The sequence below is a fragment of the Hyperolius riggenbachi genome, chromosome 7 (genome assembly GCF_040937935.1).
Source record: "Hyperolius riggenbachi isolate aHypRig1 chromosome 7, aHypRig1.pri, whole genome shotgun sequence".
In the NCBI taxonomy this organism is placed as follows: Eukaryota; Metazoa; Chordata; class Amphibia; order Anura; family Hyperoliidae; genus Hyperolius; species Hyperolius riggenbachi.
In genome coordinates, this window is record NC_090652.1 from 109,535,500 (window position 1) to 109,554,934 (window position 19,435).

A 19,435-nucleotide genomic window follows, 5' to 3' on the forward strand; every position below is an offset into this window, starting at 1 on the left:
CGCCGAAATCGAAACTTAATCACTGTGGGCGACTGGAAGATTGTAACGTGACAGCGCAGTCACAAGGCGGCTGCAGGGATCACTCCATGATCTCCCATAACCCGTGAGCCAGCAGCATGTATGTACAGTACTCACGTAACACCACCAGGTTACTGAGTACGGGCACTGGAGATGACAGATGCACTAAAGGAGCGTGTCCACCAGACAGGTGAGTGCACTGTACTGCGCTAACACTCTGTAGGGGCTCCAAGAGATCGCTATAGCAGGGGGGCCCATCACCGACTCCCGAGGAATGGTCTAGTATGGTTTTTTTAAATGTAAAGGTTTTATTGTTAAATCTATTAACGATCGATGTGCAGTGGGTGGCAGTAATAGATCCCCCTCTCATTAGAGGTCGATCAGAGAGGGATCCATCTTTTGGGCACTTAGAGTGAAAGTCCTTGCCAGTGTATGACAGGCTTTAGTTTCAGATAAGGGGAGGTTAAAAGAAGAATTTAAACTGCCGTTTGGATGCGTTTTCATGTTTGTGTTTACAGTTGTATTTTTTTCTTCCCTACAGCATTTGTCATATACAGCTTCCTCAGCCTCTGCTTCGAGTACCTCGGTGGGGAAAGTTCCATTATGATGGAGATTCGGGGGAAGCCAGTAAAGTGAGAATTCATTTGTAGTCTGCACTATGCACATTCCAAATACATAATAATAACCCTAACATTTGTATAGAGCTTTTCTCCTTTCGAACTCAAAGCGCTTGAGAGCTGCAGCAACTAAAGGGCACGCTCAGTAGGGAACCCTACAGTGTTAGAAAGTCGTGCCTAAGCACTCCTTACTAAATAGGTACTGGCTTACTGAACAGGAAGGGCCAAGAGTCGAACCCTGGTCTTCTGTGTCGGGGCAGAGTCCTTAAAGGACACCCGAAGCGAAAATAAACAAATTAAATAGATGATTGTATCTATCTTCCTCCTCCTAAAATGACTTTTTATGTTTTATGTTTAAATCTACTTTTTAAGTTTCAACTGTTTTGTTTTTGTTCAATGACCCATTCATTGAAAAATGCCAGAGCGAAAATCTATGAACTATTGACCCCTTTTATCTCTTTCCTGCTCTCAGAAGCCATTTTCTGCTAGGAAAGCGTTTTATAGTTGGAATTTCAGTGAGGGTCACACTGGAGTCCCTTCCTGTCTGAGTCAGGACTGAGTCAGCCACTTAAATACCTGATAATTAACTCTTTAAGGCAGAGAAAGAAAAAAAGGAACACGGCCTAGTTATGTGTGCTAGGCACTGTACATACCCATGTGTATCTCATCATGTCACGTCACCTTGGGTATCCTTTAAAGCGGACCTGAATTAAGAACTTCCTCTCTGCTCTAAAAGATAAGCAACAGCAAAATAACCTTTAAAGAAAACTATTTATTTGTTACAGCTGATTCAAATGTTACAATAAATCTGAAGTGTGTCTACTTCCTGCTTTCATGGAAGCAGACATAGGGTTAACATCCTGTGTTTACAAATTAGCTGCTCTGCCATGGCAGCCAGCGGACCTAGCTAAGGGATCAAATTACAACTTGTGATTAATCACAAATAAGAAGGAATTACACACTTAACTCTAAATACATACAGGGTGCATTTCTCTGTTTTCCTTCTGTCCTGTGCAAGAGTTCAGGTCCACTTTATCCAGTACACTATCCAGCCACTACATTCCACACACACATATACATAGTTGCATAGAGAACAATTTCAAACTCCACATAGTACCCCTGTGGTGGGAATTGAATCCAGAACCCCAGCACTGCAAACATTTAGTTCAAATCTCAGTCAAGTTTTCAGCTGTATAAAGTGAGAATATATCTCTCATCCGATATCTTGTGATTTTTTTTTTTGTTTTCCTCGCCCAGATCCAGCTGTTTCTATGGAACGTGCTGTCTGCAGGGAATGTCATATTCCATTGGTTTTCTCAGATTCTGTAAGCAGGTAAGTGAGACAGTCCTAATTGCTGCTGGAATGCAAAGTTTATTCTGTATATATAGGGAAATGTTACTTAAAGAAAGCCTAAATGAAAAAAATTGCCGGTTTACTTGCCTTGGGCTCCGTTCAGCCCCCTGAAGTCTTCCTGGTTCCTCACCATCATCCTGAGATGTTTGGTTCTCCCGGGGTCCTCCTCCAATCACCTCATGCTTGGCCCCGCGCACCTCCTCCTCCAACGTGCTCCTGTATACACCCTCTAATAAGAGTTGGTCCATCTTTAGCTCTGATCACAGCCGATATTATTCTTGTCATGGACTCAACAAAATCCTGATACAGTTGCTGAGGAATGTTGGCCCATGCTGACATAATGGCAGCTCTAAGTTGGGTCAGATTGGATGGTTGTGTGTCCAAGCATTGAAGTGATCTTTCGACTTCGTCCCACAAATGCTTAACAGGATTGAGGTCGGGACTGAGCAGGCCACGGAAGCAGGTTAAACTCTGATTGATGTTCCTCAAACCAATTTGAGACCGATCTAACACAGTGGCAAGGGCCCGCAACAGGCGTCTTTTCCTATTCTTCTGTGATACCAAAGGCACTCTTGATGTTCTCCTGCTGCTAAAGCCCATCCTTTGCAAAGTCCTTTTTGTTTTAATTTAGGTATGCTTTGTGATGCAACTGCATTGAATTCAGCTGTAATTTGTTGTGTTGTTGCCCTTCTGTTGCTGCGGACTATGATCGCTACTTGCCTTTCACCTCTCTCATTCACCAGCCTTTTTTAAACCAGAATAGTCCTTATCGCTTGGAAGTTTTTTTGTTTTTTTTTCTCAGCTGCCACTCTCTAAACACCCAAGATACTGTCATAGCTCCCAACTGTCCCTCTTTCAAAGGGACAGTCCCTCTTTGGGAACCCTGTCCCTCTTTCTTCCTCATGTGTCCCTCTTTCAAGATTTTGTCCCTCTTTCAGGACTTTGTCCCTCTTTCTATGTAAATATATGTATTTTTCTACTGAAAATGTGTTTAATTGACTCTAAACATTATTCCCATGCTTTAAATTGATACATTTCTTATTTTCAAATGTTAACATTAAGGAATATGAACCAAGATGGGAAGAACCCGTGTGGTTTGAGTTATGAAACAACATATTTTTCTTATTAAATTGTTATGGTATGCGTGTCTAGGGGTGTGATGGGGGCGTGATTAGAGGGGTGTGGCAGGGACATGGCTTAAGTGTCCCTCTTTCTCATCTCAAAACGTTGGGAGGTATGTACTGTTAGGGTGAGAAAATCCTAAACGAGTCATCGTTTCAGAGATGCTAGCACCAGCTCTGCTTGCACTGATGATCATCCTCCATCATTAAGACAGAGCATTTTTTATGACCTGCCCTGTCTGTTATAGCTTAGGTACTCTTTAACATACACTGTCAGCACACAGGATTTAATGAATATACCTTTATGAGCTAAGAATAGCTCTGTGGTGCACCCAGCCACATGCCTGCTTTGTCTGTGCTTAAAAACGTCCCTGGTGTACCATATTATAGAATGTGTGTAAATGTATTTTCCTTTTTTCACAGGCAACTCTCCAGTTCTGCATTGTGAAGCCTGTCATGGCTGTTGTCACAATAATCCTGCAAGCCTTTGGGAAATATCATGATGGAGATTTTAAGTAAGCATTTCCCCTGGCCGTTTACTCTGTTCTCAGTCATGTCTGTTTTGAGTTTACTGCTAATGGCTTTATAAATGTTACTAACAAATGTGCTTATTGGGTACAGCAAAGGTTGGAGAGCATGGAAGAATGAGGCAGGCAGACACTGGGGAACAAGAGATAGTTGACTTGGCAGACAATATGATGGCTGGAGTGGGAGGATCTGTAGTAAGATGGGTTGGGAGTAGGGATGATCGGAAAGAGCAAATTCCGTTCCGCCGGAAATCGCGGATTCCGTCAGCGTTAAATTCCGTTGCTATGAAAATTCCGCCGGATTTTTACGAAATTCCGCGGAATTCCGGATTCCGCCGGAAAAATTAAAATAATCGCAAAAGCAACCTTATTTATCCTACATGGTAGCCCATAGACCCTGTTAACTGTTCCCTTAGTCCTTTTTCTCTCCTCCTCCTTTCCTCCGGGAGGAGGGTCTCAGCTTCCAGGGAATTGTAGTATTTCAAAAGCCAGCTTACATACCTTGGCTGGGAATTGAACCCAGGTCTGAGTGCGTGGTAGGTAGCTCTCTTTACCACTATACCACCACCAACACTACATGCTGAAGCCAGCCTAGCATGTCCCATTATGATATATCCAAGAGAAAATTGCTTAAGGATTTCTAGTATGTCAAAAGCTAACTCACATTGGCCAGGAATAGAACCCAGTGCTACTGCTCTGTAGGCTGCTATCCTAACCATTATACCACCACCACAACACACTACAATGCTATATGCTGAAGCCAGCCTAGCATGTACCACTATGATATATCCAAGAGAAAAATGAGCTTGCTTAAGGATTTGTAGCATGTCAAAAGCCAACTCACATTGGCCAGGAATAGAACCCAGGCCTACCGCTCTGTAGGCTGCTAACCTAACCAGTACACCGCCAACACAACACACTACAATGCTACATGTTGAAGCCAGCCTAGCATGTACCATCATGATATATCCAAGAAAAAAATGAGCTTGCTTAGGAATTGTAGGATTTCAAATGCCAGCTTACATACATTGGCTGGGAATCGAACCCAGGTCTAGTGCTCGGTAGGCTGCTATCCTAACCATTATACCACCAACACTACATGCTGAAACTTCTTGGAGCAGACTTACTTCCTCCCTCCAAAAGACACACATACATCCCCATAAAATCATTCAACAGCAACTGCATGCACAGTCTTTGTGGTACAGTCTCTGTGGCACAATTGGTTAGCGTGTTTGGCTGTTAACTGCAAGGTTGGTGGTTCAAGCCCACCCAGGCATGGCCTTACCTTTTGTGTTCAACAGTTGTCCGAAGAGAACCCCAGATAGACAGGTAGATTCATCTCTCTCTCTCTCTCTCTCTCTCTCTCTCTCTCTCTCTCTCTCTCTCTCTCTCTCTCTCTCTCTCTCTCTCTCTCTCTCTCTCTCTCTCTCTCTCTCTCTCTCTCTCTCGTAGGAATGGTCACCACTTTCCGCGGAATTGTGTTTTCCGCAATTTTAGTCGGAAATTGGTCATTCCGTTCCGTTTGGTCGGAACAGAATTGCTTTTTCAATCTGGCGGAATTCTGAAATTGCCTGTGAAATTCTGCCGGTATCCGTTGATGGTTTTAAGCTAAAAATTCAGTTCAATGGCATCAAGTCCTAGAGAGAGAGAGAGAGAGAGAGTTCATTTTTTTTTCTTGGGTATATCACAATGGTACATGCTAGGCTGGCTTCAGCATGTAGCATTGTAGTTTGTTGTGTTGGTGGTATAATGGTTAGGATAGCAGCCTACCAAGCACTAGACCTGGGTTCGATTCCCAGCCAATGTGAGTTGGCTTTTGACATGCTACAAATCCTTAAGCAAGCTAATTTTTCTCTTGGATATATCATAATGGTACATGCTAGGCTGGCTTCAGCATGTAGTGTTGGTGGTGGTATAGTGGTGAAGAGAGCTACCTACCACGCACTCAGACCTGAGTTCAATTCCCAGCCAAGGTATGTAAGCTGGCTTTTGAAATACTACAATTCCCTGGAAGACAAGACCCTCCTCCCTGAGGGAGGAGGAGAGGAGGGAGGAGGGAAGGAGAAAGGGAGTAGAAATAGTTATCAGGCAGAAATTAGTTTGGTGGGGAAACAAATTTGAATTCCGTAAAATTCCGCGGAATTTTAAAATTTGCAGCGGAATCCCGTTTTAGCCCTATAGCAATTCCGTTCCGTCGTATCGGAACCGGAATCACCAAATTCCTGGCGGAATCCATTGAGTGACCATCCCTAGTTGTGGGAGGCCAGCTGTACACTATGCATTTTTCTTGTACTTCAGTCATTAGATTCGACAAACGGATCAAATGTAATATAATAACACAAAGCAGTCTTGATGGTTTTATCAATTAAAGTGTACCTAAAGTGATATGAGGAGACAAACATATACACATATGATACTAGCCCTACTAAGAAGTTCTATGAAGTCCCTTTCTGGTTTCCAGTGCAGCAACAGTTAAAAGTACTTGAGTTATCTATGCAAATGAGTCTGTCCACTATAAATAGAATCTAAAAGTCGGCTTTCTGTCAGGGAGAAGACAGATAAGGTTTTGCTGCATGAAAGTTCAAAGGTTCATTACTTCTGCTTCTTATTTCAGCCTGAAAGGCAGAGTATGGATTCGAAACTGCAACTGTGACAGTCTGATGAAATGTTAAAAATTAAGCTATAAAAACAGGGGTCTCAAACTCAATTTACCTGGGGGGCCGCAGGAGGCAAAGTCAGGATGAGGCTGGGCCGCATAAGGAATTTCACAATCGCGGCGCATCGCCGCCTCTGCCCGCCCCTCTCACTCTTCCTTCACAAAGATGGGCAGGCAGAGGCGTCGATCCGTGTGGTGATTGACGTCCGGAGGGGCAGAACTCTGCCCCTTCCAGGAAATGCCGGCGGATTGCCCCCCGGGCGATTTGGGGGCTCTGCAGCTCTCGTTTAGCGGCGGGGATGCGGCGGATTACTTGGGAGCACTGAAGCAAACTATAAGGAAGATTTTGCCGGCGAGGGCCACAAAATATTGTATCGAGGGCCGCAAATGGCCCGCGGGCCGCGAGTTTGAGACCCCTGAATTAGACTTTTTTTCTATACTACCGATGTTCTATTTATAATCCAAATTACGCATAAAATTCATTATCCCATAAGTTTATTTTCACTGTGAGCATTAATGAGTTGAAAGTGCTTTTATGTAAATCATACAGCACAAAGCTAGCAGTGATGCAATTCTGTTTTATACTGAATCCGATTTATAACACAAAACAAGACGCAGAATATTTATATTGTGCTTTTTTCCTGGCGGACTCAAAGCACCAGAGCTGCAGCCTCTAGGGCGTCCTCTATAGGCAGTAGCAGTGTTAGGGAGTCTTGCCCAAGGTCTCCTCGCTGAATAGGTTCTGGCTTACTGAACAGGAAGTGCCAAGATTCGAACCCAGGTTTCCTGTGTCAGAGGCAGAGCCCTTAATCCTTACACTATCCAGCCACAGGTTAATGGAGAATTTAATGTGTAGTGATGCCAAGTGGTAAAGCAGAGATACATTTGCAAAAGTTGATCTGCTTCAAAATCATGGAAGCTTTTCAAGCAATATTGAAGCAGCAGTTGAAATTTACCCTCTCAGGACAACCAGCCCCTCCTCTACACCGTACCCTTATCTGTATTAGAGTTAAGCCCTGTACAAGGACTGTCGCCTGCAGGGAACAGGACTCCTTGAATCAACCATTCAGTTTGGGTAGCCAGGAGGTAAGCACTACCAAGCCTATAACTACTCTCCTCCTGAGCCAATACCAACCCAAGGTACTGTCAGCATTGGGTGCTATTGAGCAGGGTAACCCCCAGAACTGTGTGCATTGGTACTTGATGCTAAATTATGATATGCTTTGGGAGGCACAACTACTTCATAATTATGTGCCATAAATTGACTTTTCATTTCATTGCAGTGTTCAGAGTGGATACCTGTACATCTCAATCATCTACAACTTCTCAGTCAGCCTGGCACTATATGCCCTGTTCCTCTTCTATTTTGCCACTAAGGAGCTGCTGCACCCCTTTGAACCAGTGTTGAAGTTTCTCACAATAAAGGCAGTCATATTTTTATCCTTCTGGCAAGGTGGGTCCGGTTGCATGGCGCTTGTCAGTTATTTCTGGATAGTATATTGGAAAATGAGCACTGTACATGTCTTTGTTGAATACAGGTTTACATTTCAGGTGAAAATCACAGATCCGTTGTTTCAGTATATGCTGTTGCAGTTATGAGCTGATTCATTTTGTGGTGCATCCCAAGCCACAGAAAGCAGCTACCATTTATTTCTGGGGTTTAGTTTTAACCCTTTAGCAGCCACATACTGTATAGCAAAGCTTTATGTGCGCTGCAGGGCCAATTCATTTTTTTTTTTTTCCTGCCGCTGGGGAAGTGTGCTTTCCCCAGGCTGCCAGGTATGCAGAGCGGCGCAGGGAGTTTTCTTTATATTTACCTGTTCTGGGCAGGTGGATCGGCTTCTTCTCTCCTCCCCTTCTGAGTGCCGATCAAATGATATGGCATGATGTCCCCTGGGTTCTGATCACATGATATGGCATGATGTCCCCTGGGTTCTGATCACATGATATGGCATGATGTCCCCTGGGTTCTGATCACATGATATGGCATGATGTCACCTGGGTTCTGATCACATGATATGGCATGATGTCCCCTGAGTTCTGATCACATGATATGGCATGATGTCACCTGGGTTCTGATCACATGATATGGCATGATGTCACCTGGGTTCTGATCACATGATATGGCATGATGTCCCCTGGGTTCTGATTACATGATATGGCATGATGTCCCCTGGGTTCTGATCACATGATATGGCATGATGTCCCCTGAGTTCTGATCACATGATATGGCATGATGTCACCTGGGTTCTGATCACATGATATGGCATGATGTCCCCTGAGTTCTGATCACATGATATGGCATGATGTCACCTGGGCTCTGATCACATGATATGGCATGATGTCCCCTGGGTTCTGATCACATGATATGGCATGATGTCCCCTGGGTTCTGATCACATGATATGGCATGATGTCCCCTGAGTTCTGATCACATGCCGTATCATGTGATTGGAACTCCGACGAGGATGCTGGGAGAGCAGCGCTGCGAGGGAATAAAGAGGAAGAAGCCGATCCAGCCAACTCTGTGCTGCTCTGCATAGCTGCAATAGACAGCAAAATGATATATGCCAGCAGAAGATGGCCTGGTATGCATTATTTATCTTGAGATAATGCATACAGGGCTGTTAACAGGTTAAAGTGAACCCGAGGTGAAAATAAACTGATGAGATAAACAATTGTTTCTATGTTCGCAGAAATTAGCTTTTTTCTTTTTAGATATCCCATGGTTTTATTTTATATTTAAAGGAATACTGTAGGGGGGTCGGGGGAAAATGAGCTGATCTTACCCGGGGCTTCTAATGGTCCCCCACAGACATCCTGTGTTGGCGCAGCCACTCACCGATGCTCCGGCCCCGCCTCCAGTTCACTACTGGAATTTCTGACTTTAAAGTCAGAAAACCACTGCGCCTGCACGCCCGTGTCCTCGCCCCCGCTGATGTCACCAGGAGTGTACTGCGCAGACACAGACCATACTGGGCCTGCGCTGTGCGCTCTTGATGACATCAGCGGGATCGAGGACACGGCATCGCAGGCGCCGCGCAGTGGTTTTCAGACTTTAAAGTCAAATTCCAGAAGTGAACCGGAGGCGGGGCCGGAGCATCGGTGAGTGGCTGCGCCAACACAGGATGCCTGCGGGGGACCGTTAGAAGCCCCGGGTAAGTTCAACTCATTTTCCCCCGACCCCCCTACAGTATCCCTTTAAAGTGAACCTAACCCAATGAACGAAAAAGAGTTTCACTTACCTGGGGCTTCAACCAGCAACCGTCCTGTGCACTCTCTGGTCCTCCGTGATCCTCTGTTCTCCCGCCGCGACTTCGTTTTGTTTTTCACTTACTGGGAGTTGGCGGGCCACTGCGCCTGCGCAGCCCTCGCCACACGTAGCTGCACTCGCATTCCCGTCCGCCAACTCCTAGTTGGTGAAAAATGAAATTTAGCCACGGCGGGAGAACTGAGGATCGTAGAGGACTGGCACGGGCACAGGACGGCTGGTCAAAGCCCACAGGTACGTGAAACTAATTTTCTTTAATTGATTTAAGTTTATTTTAAACATTTGCAAACTATATTGAATGTTTGTTACTTCTGCTCAGTTGCAGCCTAATAAGTGTTCCAGAGTTACAAAAAGGTCATTCGTTTATGTATTTTATCTCTCCTTGCTCTCAGAAGTTATATTCTGCCAGGAAAACTTTATGGCTGGAATTTGCTTATCAGTGAGGTTTACTATATTCCTGACAAGGTACCAACAAGACAGAAGCTGTTCCATGCCTAGAAATTAACTCTTTCAGGCAGCAAAATAAAACAAGTAAAGCAGCCTAGTTATTAATGTTTTGCACTGTACATACACATTTATCTCATTAGGTCACATTTTGCCTTGGGTACACTTTAAAGGACAACTGAACTGATATGTACTCTATATGGAGGCTGCCATATTTTTCTTTTTAAACAATACTTGTTGCCTGGCTTTCCTGCTGATCTATTTGGCTGCAGTGGTGTCTGGATCACACCAGAAACAAGCATGCAGCTAATCTTGTCAGATCACACAATAATTGACACGCTGAATTACATCCCATCGCCATACTGCCTTGCAGACAGTTAAGGCAGTCAAAACGGGCTAACTTTGATTCATCCTTATATACAAGTCATTTATCTACAGAAAATCATCCAATTGTATTCACATTGAAGATGATTCCAATTGGCTGGATGTTCAGATGCTGCTCTATATATTGTTTCAAGGGATTTCAGCCAATTACTTGATACATCAATTTAGCCAGAAAAATATATTACTCCTGAAGAAGTGAACTACATCGGGTTTGACGTTCTACAATCACTATATAGATAAGCGTACAAATACGCACGGATACAAGTGTCCCTAGGGGGGTCTTCACTTAATTTCATTGTGATTGACCAGATATAAGGGACATTCTGAATCAGAGTTACCTGTATTGGGTACAAACTGTTATTGTTGTGATAACTGTGGAAATACAGTATTATGCTGTTGTAATAGCTATGTGTAAATACTGATGTGTATAATTTTAATATGTTGTAATAAATTGTCATTTTAAATTGTTATCGAATGATTTGACTCAATACTTGCCTATCCTTATTCTAGACAGTTAAACGAGTTTTCCTTAAAATCCCTACTAGCCTTAGATAAAGGTTAGCATCTTATAAGGGAAAAGGAAACATGTTATATAGTTTGATACCTTTTTAACCTCCATAGCGGTAATTGCGAGTCAGAAATCTGCAGCTCAGAGCAGTAATCCAGTGCTGCAGATCTCTCTGTGATATGTTGTGTTTCTTGTTTTTAGGGTCTAATAGCTTGTGAAAAAAATTCACGGCTTTTAGACCCTAAATCTGGAAATAATCATAACGCCACGGAGGTTAATAAAGACCAATTTGGTCATTTGAGATTGGAGCATTTTGTTTCAGATCACGCAGTGAAGTCAGAAATGATACGGATATGCTGCATGCTTGTTCAGGGTGTGTGGCTAAAAGCTTTAAAGGCAGAGAATCAGCAGGACAACCAGGCAACTGGTGTTAAATCTCCCATTACAGATCTCCATTGTAGAACATACTCTATTACCCCTTTACCATTGCAAGTCCATCACTGAATTTTACAGATCTGTTGTCTATACACATTTTTTTTCTTTTAGGAGATCATTTTTCATGTCCCGTTTCAGTTTAAAATAACTGTTCAGCTCTGAAAATTATCTTGTACTTTCTTGCTTGATGGTGGCTTAAAGGTCATCTTATAAATTACCATAATTGTGACAAGATCACCTAGGTAAAAACTAAGTAGAAAATGTAAATGGATGAAGGAGCCAGTATGAGAAGGCAGGATTAATTGGTGAAGACCCTGATGCTGGGAATGATCGAGGATAAAAGGAAGAGGCACAGAAAATTCGATGGCTAGATAGCATCATGGAAGCAGCAAACATGAGCTTGGACAAGCTTAGAGAGGCAGTACAGGATAGGGGGGGCCCGGCGTGGTCAATGGGGTCCCAAGGTGTCGGAATCAATAGCGAATGAACAAGTTTCCATTCTTTCATTGTTTGTTTCAGCTGTTCCTTCCTTTAATCTGGGCCTGTGTTTCTTGCAGGGATGCTCCTGGCCATCCTGGAGAGAGCAGGGGCTATTCCTGAGGTACAGATCATTGCTGGCAATACAGTGGGGGCGGGCACAGTGGCTGCTGGGTATCAGAACTTCATCATATGCATTGAGATGCTGTTTGCAGCCATTGCCCTGCGCTATGCCTTCACATGCCAGGTCTACAGAGAGAAGAAGGAGAACTCTACAGGTACGTTTACAGTATAGAGAATAGTCTGAGGGAGACTCATTATTTGTACTAATAGCTTGAAGTCCTTCCAGAGCTAATATTTAAGTTCTTACTCTCCTGGTTTACTCCCCCTCCCCCTAACCTTCCAATTAAGCTGAAAACAGTGGTGTTTTTGTTTGAATATTCAGATATTCCAGGCCTGGAGTACTGTGTTACTTTCTAAGTGCCGCCAAGCTGCTGCTCTCTACCTCTCTCAATCAGGTTGTGGGAGAGGGCTTGTGGCTAGCCTGCAAATCACTTACCCTCATGTAGAGTTGAATATAAGGGGGTAGCATGGCCTCTAACCAATGGTCTCTGCCCCCTTAAAGGGACTCCGAGCAGTGCAGAAACTATGGAAAGATGCATATCATTTTAAAGCTCTCTCCTCTTTCCAATGATATATAATGATCTATAAACCGCCGCCCTACGCCTTTAATTAGTTTTTGCTATTTTCACGATCGAAAGGTTAGATAAACTGGGTTTATTTAGTCTAGAGAAAAGACGCTTTAGAGGGGATCTAATTAACATGTATAAATACATCAGAGGGCAATATAATAGCTTGGCGGATGAGCTTTTTGTCAGTAGGCCTTCTCTAAGGACTAGAGGACATGATCTGCGCATGGAGGAAAAACGTTTTAGCCATTTATTTAGGAAAGGGTTCTTTACAGTAAGAGTGATTAAGATGTGGAATGCATTGCCACAGGAAGTCGTTATGGCAAACTCTATACCTGCATTTAAAGGGGGCTTAGATGCTTTCCTTGCGTTGAAAGACATCCATGGCTACAATTACTAGGTAATGCCTAATGATGTTGATCCAGGGATTTTATCTGATTGCCATCTGGAGTCGGGAAGGAATTTTTCCCTTTAGGGGCTAATTGGGCCATGCCTTGTAAGGGTTTTTTCGCCTTCTTCTGGATCAACAGGGATATGTGAGGGAGCAGGCTGGTGTTGTACTTTATACTGGTTGAACTCGATGGACGTATGTCTTTTTTCAACCAAAATAACTATGTAACTATGTAACTATGAAATTGCTGCTAAAGTCAGCAGCTCCATTCTGCTGAATGGAGCTGCTGACTTTGAGAAAAAGTCGGCCTGTGTAATACAATATAACTATGGAAAGATGGATATCATTTCAAAGCTCTCTTTCTCCTCTTTCTGACGACACCTAAATCGTCACCCTACACCTTTTAGTTTTCTCTATTTTTGCGATCGAAATCGTGGCTGTGGCAATTTCGATCACGAAAATAGCGAAAACTAAAAGGCGTAGGGCAGCGGTTAATATAGCATTGGAAAGAGGAGAAAGAGAGCTTTAAAATGATATGCATCTTTCCATAGTTTCTGCACTGCTCAGAGTCCCTTTAAGGCCCTGAGACAGCTGGCACAATAACGACAGTATACCGATTAATCGTCGCATATAGTTGCCGCACGCCAGAATCCTCAGGACACCCACTCTGCCATCTCTATGACATTGATGGACATGGCCAGGAGCCAATGACAGCGGCTCCTAACTGGCTCACAGGGCTCTGCCGTCATAGAGACAGGCAGAGCAAGTGAGCTGCGATGGGAGACGGCGGAGATACAGCGGCGAAAACAGCAGATGCGTGCTGCGGCGGTGAATAGAAATCTACGCCCTGGCAGCCAGGTAGCCATCAGAACAGGGCATAGATTTCGATTAGCTTGGTCCTTAAGTAGTTAAAGGAATCTGAGCACCTGGACGCTCCTAAGTTATAAATATATAAAAAGAACATCACCCTAAGGGAGGTTCATAAATGCTGTGGGGTGGGCAGCATTGATTTACTTACCTATGGGAAGGGCTGCTTCCTAACCCCTGTCAATATGAGGGCGTCAATTTTCTCTGCCCCTGTGCCCCAAAAGTGCTGGTTGAAGTTCCCACAATGTTATGCCCCCCCCCCCCCCTTCCCGGCCACCCCAGTGCATGACTGGAAAAGTAGTGCATTTATGTGACTACATCTCCCAGCTAGGAGATGTCATCACAAGTGGACTACATTTCCTAGTATGCACTGCTGCAGCCAGGTATACTTGACAACACATTTCAACCTCCAGTTCTGTGGCACAGACTGTAGTGTCAGAGGAAATAGAAGCTCCCACATAGATTGGAGGGGGCACCAAAGCAGCCCCCTATAAGTAAGAAAATGCACGCTGCCAACTCCAAAAACCCACAGCATTTACAAACCTCTCTTGGAGGTTTGCATTGTGTACTGTATTTGTTATATGTGGTGCTCAGGTCCATTTAAACAGAAATGGATTTTGGACTCCAGGCTCTCTGCAGTCTTCCGCAGAGAGTTTATCCTTCCCTGGAGGACCCCATGATGCAGATTTTGAATGTATAAATCTTGAGACCAGGGGGAGGGGTTGGGAGCTAAGAGAATAATAACAGTTTGGGCTAGATGGGCTTAAAGAATTGACTTCTATATGGCGGCAAAGGTTTGCAATCCTCAGTTGGATGGTATCAGTAGTGGCATAGTAGTAGTCAATAGTTGGATTTCTGAAAAGTCAGTAAAAGATAATGTAGTAAGACAGTGATTCTGTGCAGCACATGTGATGAGAGATCTATCTTTTAATTTTGGGTGTCCTGTATTCATTAAAATGAGCACTTGCTATGGGTGCAAGAACAGTACAAACGCTAATTCACTAATTTTCCAGCACTTCATATTGTAGTCTGATATGAACCTGGTAAAGGCTTGCAAATGTTTGCCACCTTGAGGTATAGTCACTAAACTGCAATAATGAGAATGATTGCATCAAGTGCAGAATGGAATACATTACATGCAATGCATTACGCTCTACTCCTCATGCGCAAGACTTTACGTATATCATTTTGATTACCACAGTTTAGTGAATATACCCCCCAATAACAGACTATTTTGCTTGATCTCATATGTTCGCTAGTGTTCTCCAACCTTTGTGAATCAACCCCTAATAGCATTAGAACTGAAGTTGCGTGCACACATCTTGATAAGCCAATTTTACCACTTCCAAGTAGTATGAGGCCCACAGATTTCAAAGCAGTGGGTGGCATTTAAAGGAGCGCATGTTGCTATGTAAGCAATAGATGTAACTAAGGAAGGCACGCTAGGCCACACGTAGTGTGCATCCCTGGATTTAGGTCACGCTGCTGGTCATGGAGCTCGCCTTGCTTTAGCAGCACAGCTTTATGAATCAAGCCCATTGTTTGTAGGTAGTGCAGATGTTGGCAGAAGGTGTCTTTAGTTGCGATGGCGGTGCTGCTATCGGCAGAGATTGCGGAGGGTCAGTTAGGGATAGGCTTAGGCATCAATAGAGGGGAGGGCTCAAGTAAGAACAGGGTTAGATTTAGCGATAGTAGAATTGTAGCAGTATCGGTCATTTTTACAGACATTTATACTCTACTATGGGCTATTCGCGTAGTTTGTTTTTTCCTGGAAACAGGCTTTGTCTAGCAGTCATCGTTTGCAGCTGGTGGATTTTAAATAGGCTAAAAGTATTTCCCCAGTCATGGAAGACCTGTTTGCTCTTCACTATGCAAGAGTATTGTTGTAAACAAGGTAGTACTGTAAACAAAAATAAAGCATTTCACAGAACTCTGCCCCTTTTTCAGTGACAACCATGTTTTGCCTTCTCTTCCAGCTAACGTGGCCCCTATGCAGAGCATCTCCAGCGGTTTGAAGGAGACCATGAGCCCACATGACATCGTACAAGATGCCATCCATAACTTTTCACCTACATACCAGCAATACACGCAGCAGTCAATGCAGGATGCTGAGCACAAAGGACAGCCACAGAACGGTCACGTGGGAGCCACGGGAGCCAGCAATGGTCATTCTAGCAAGAAGAGGAAACAGAATGAGAAAATGATGCTGATCATCTCGGATGACGAGCTCTAGGACTGGCATCCAGCCAAACAGGACTATGATCGCCCAGTTGCTGCAGCTGGTTTGGTTTAGAGACATTTCAGGAGAGACTGTCTAATAAAAGCCCTGAAAAGACTTCTAGCATAACCTGCAAGAAAGGTTTCTGCTATTATTATATATCCAGCGTGATAAGATACAGTCTCTAAAATGTTAAAAACTCACCTCAGAAATGCAGTGCATCTAGGTGAGCGTAACTTTCCAGTACCTCTGGGGGAGGAGCGATGTGGTGATGTCATCACACTCTGTTCAGCTCAGAGAGCTTACAAAAGGCAGTCTGGACCTTGACTTAAGGTACCAAACAGCCCTGCAAGAAACTGCAGTCTCCAGGCTAGCAAAAACTCTGCTGATAAACTGTTCCAGCACTACACTTTGCACTCGTTTTACCAATATGCAGTGAGCATGGGAGTTGCTTTTTTTTAAATACGGATTATGAAATCCACACTCAGAAGGTGAATTTATGGTTTTGCCTGTAGCTTGAAGATCACACAAGAACTGACTGTGCATCACTTTATAGCCCATTGGCTGGACCAATCTGAAACTACAATTAAAAGGTGACTTTAACTTAAAAGGAAAACCACGATTGCTAACAAGGACATCATTGTATTTTCCACTACTTTCCTTGGTTCTGCTCATGTCCCACCAAGTTTACTGCTGCTTAAAGGACAACTAATATTTCAAATTTTTCTTTACAGAAAGCTATAAAAGTTGTTTTTTGGTTCAATAAATTTTTATTGAGTATTAAAGTTACTGTAAAGTTATAACAGTTCATTACACATCCTAGCAATAAGAATCAATAATGTAAAAGTTTATAGTAAACTCCAAGGCAACGGGAGAAGTGGTTTACTATATCAGAAATTGTCCTAGAAATAGCCCAGCATGCTCTGGTACATTCTATGCTGCAAAGGAGCAACATTGTCCTCCCATTGGAGGCACAGTACAAGCACTTACACATTTAATGGACTACAAGGTCAAGTATACCTTAGGGTTGCATAGCCAGGCTGGATATATTGCTGGTAAAGGATCCAGGATTCCTTAACAATTGCAGCCGTCACTGAATAGAGGCAGCCACTCGCTTCCTGTGAGTGGCTCTGATACTTCTGTGGGCGGGACTTGCAGCACCAGCCGGAAGAGAGCAGCAGGCCATGGGTTTCACATGGACATATGACGCATGCACTGCCCACTGTTTACTATATCCAGAGTAAGGCCTGGTGCACACCAGAGGAGTTTTTCTGAGCGTTTTGAGTTTTTAAATCTGCTGCTAATGTTATCCTATGTGTCTGTGCACACTGGAGCAATGAGGTTTTGTAAAAAAAAAAACCATAGCATTACATTGGGAAGAGCTTTTGAAACCTCTAAAAGCTCTTCCCAATGTAATGCTATGGGGTTTTTTACAAAACCTCATTGCTCCAGTGTGCACAGACACATAGGATAACATTAGCAGCAGATTTAAAAACTCAAAATGCTCAGAAAAACTCCTCTGGAGTGCACCAGGCCTAAGCATCATGTAGGGGCCAAAAACATGTTTACTATAACAGGAGTTTAATCTATTATATCAAGGTTTACTATACCAGGTGTTGCTCCCATAGACTTATAATGGCGATTGCCGAGGACCTGAGTAGTTTACTATAACCATATGTTTACCATACCCGAGTTTATTATAACAAGATTATACTTTACTAATTATCTTCCTAAGAGGAGACCCGAGAAGCTAGAAAAGCCATATAGTTTACAAATAGCTGCTTCACGAATCAATGACTGCATCTCCGTGCTGTTACTTTGTTAAATGAATCCTGGCTCGTATGTAGATTTAACGTAAGACTAAACTCAGAACTTCCTCTCTGCTGTAAAAGATTAGCCACAGCATGATTACCTTTATGGATAAAAAAATTTCATGACATTTTATGGAAATCCTAAAAAACCTGAAGTTTGCAAGTTGGTTTCACTTTGCAGGGAGCACTCAGCCTATTCACAGTTGCTGATTAGAATTAATCGGACCCATTGATCTGGCTAAACAAGCACAGGAACTCAAAGCAGTGGATTTCTTCAGCAACTAAATGTGGAATAAAGACCTTTCATTGAGTGCAGTTTGGTTCCACTTTAAATGATACCAGAGCCCAACCTACTAGGAGAAACTGGGGGAGCAGGCATGTAGGGGACCAGTCCTGATGCCCACCGCTCCCCCCCCCCTTTCATACCTGAAGACAGTCCAGCAGCCTCTTGCGAGTCATCAGTCGGGCATCACTGCGCCTGCACTGGCCTATCTGCTCCCGTCCTAAAGGGGGAAGCGGTGGTCATCAGGACAGCACCCCCTATCTCCACCTGTTTCTCCTAGTGTGTTGGGCTCTGGTATCCTTTAAACTCTAGCCGACCGCTCCACGCCAATTGGCATGAACGCAGTGGCAACCCCAGGACCACTCCATGCCGATTGGTGTGAACGGCCTTCTATGGGGCTAGCAGGAGATCGCGATCGCCACTCGGAGACTGTTAGACGGCGAAACCACTGTCTAATTAGGCTGTACAGCGCTGCGATCTAAGGCAGCGCTGTACTGGGGACAGCGTGTGACACGTTTGTCCCTCCGGGACACAGGAGAATGATTGGCTCTCATAGGCTGAAGCCTATGACAGCCGATTGCCGTCATTGGCTGACTGAGGGAAGGGAGTTAGAGGAAAAAAAATAGCAGAATTTATTAAAAAAAACCATAAATATTTATAAAAGAAAATAAAGCATGGGGGAGTGATCAGATCCCACCAACAGAAAGCTCTGTTGGTGGGGAGAAAAGGGGGGGGATCAATTGTGTGCTGAGTTGTGTGGCCCTGCAGTGAGGCCTTAAAGCTGCAGTGCAGTGGTGCTCACCGCCAGGTCGTGATCACGCTTACGCGTGGATTCACGACCATTTTGACGCATTCCGCCTCGGACACGCTAAGCCGTGAATAGATTTTCAACCACGAAAATCTGTTTCGGCTTCACGTGAATGCGGACAGAAATCCGCATTCACGCTCGTGAAACCCGGCACTGAAGTCGTGGTTAGCGGAAATGCGTCAAACTATGCGGAAGTGACACATTGCAGGCCAATCAGAGGGCCCCAGCCAGGCCCTAGCAACCAATCACAGGAGGGGAGCTATGCCCTCCCCTCCTAAATATAAAGCGGCGGCCATGATGGAAAAGCTCTGTCCTTGCTAGACTGTGGTGCTGAGAGGATTATCTCCAGGCCATTGTTGTTTGAGCAAGTGCATTTATTGTGTTAAAAACAAAGCGTTTTTTTTGCTAACACTGCTCTTATACTGTACACAGTTAGCTAGTCAGTGAGTGATTGCTGTAGTTAGTTGTAGTCAGTGTAGTGTAGTGGGAGTGTGGGAGTCTAGTGATTATTTAACTGTGTGTAGTGCAGGCAGGTTCAGTGCTGCAGTGTAGTCAGTG

General features: G+C 44.0%; 1 protein-coding gene across 3 annotated transcripts in view; it reads left to right on the forward strand.

Annotated features, from left to right (window-relative positions):
• TMEM184A (transmembrane protein 184A) overlaps positions 1 to 16,092 on the forward strand; it is an 89,922-nt gene extending 73,830 nt beyond the window's left edge. For all 3 annotated transcript variants that reach the window (XM_068246766.1, XM_068246767.1, XM_068246765.1), the window contains exons 4-9: positions 560 to 650; positions 1,893 to 1,968; positions 3,534 to 3,625; positions 7,577 to 7,746; positions 11,891 to 12,088; positions 15,734 to 16,092. In XM_068246766.1, the coding sequence (XP_068102867.1) occupies positions 560 to 650; positions 1,893 to 1,968; positions 3,534 to 3,625; positions 7,577 to 7,746; positions 11,891 to 12,088; positions 15,734 to 15,990 (884 nt within the window). In that variant the 3' untranslated portion in view covers positions 15,991 to 16,092. The remainder of the gene's footprint in view (positions 1 to 559; positions 651 to 1,892; positions 1,969 to 3,533; positions 3,626 to 7,576; positions 7,747 to 11,890; positions 12,089 to 15,733) is intronic.
• Positions 16,093 to 19,435: the final 3,343 nt, after the last annotated feature.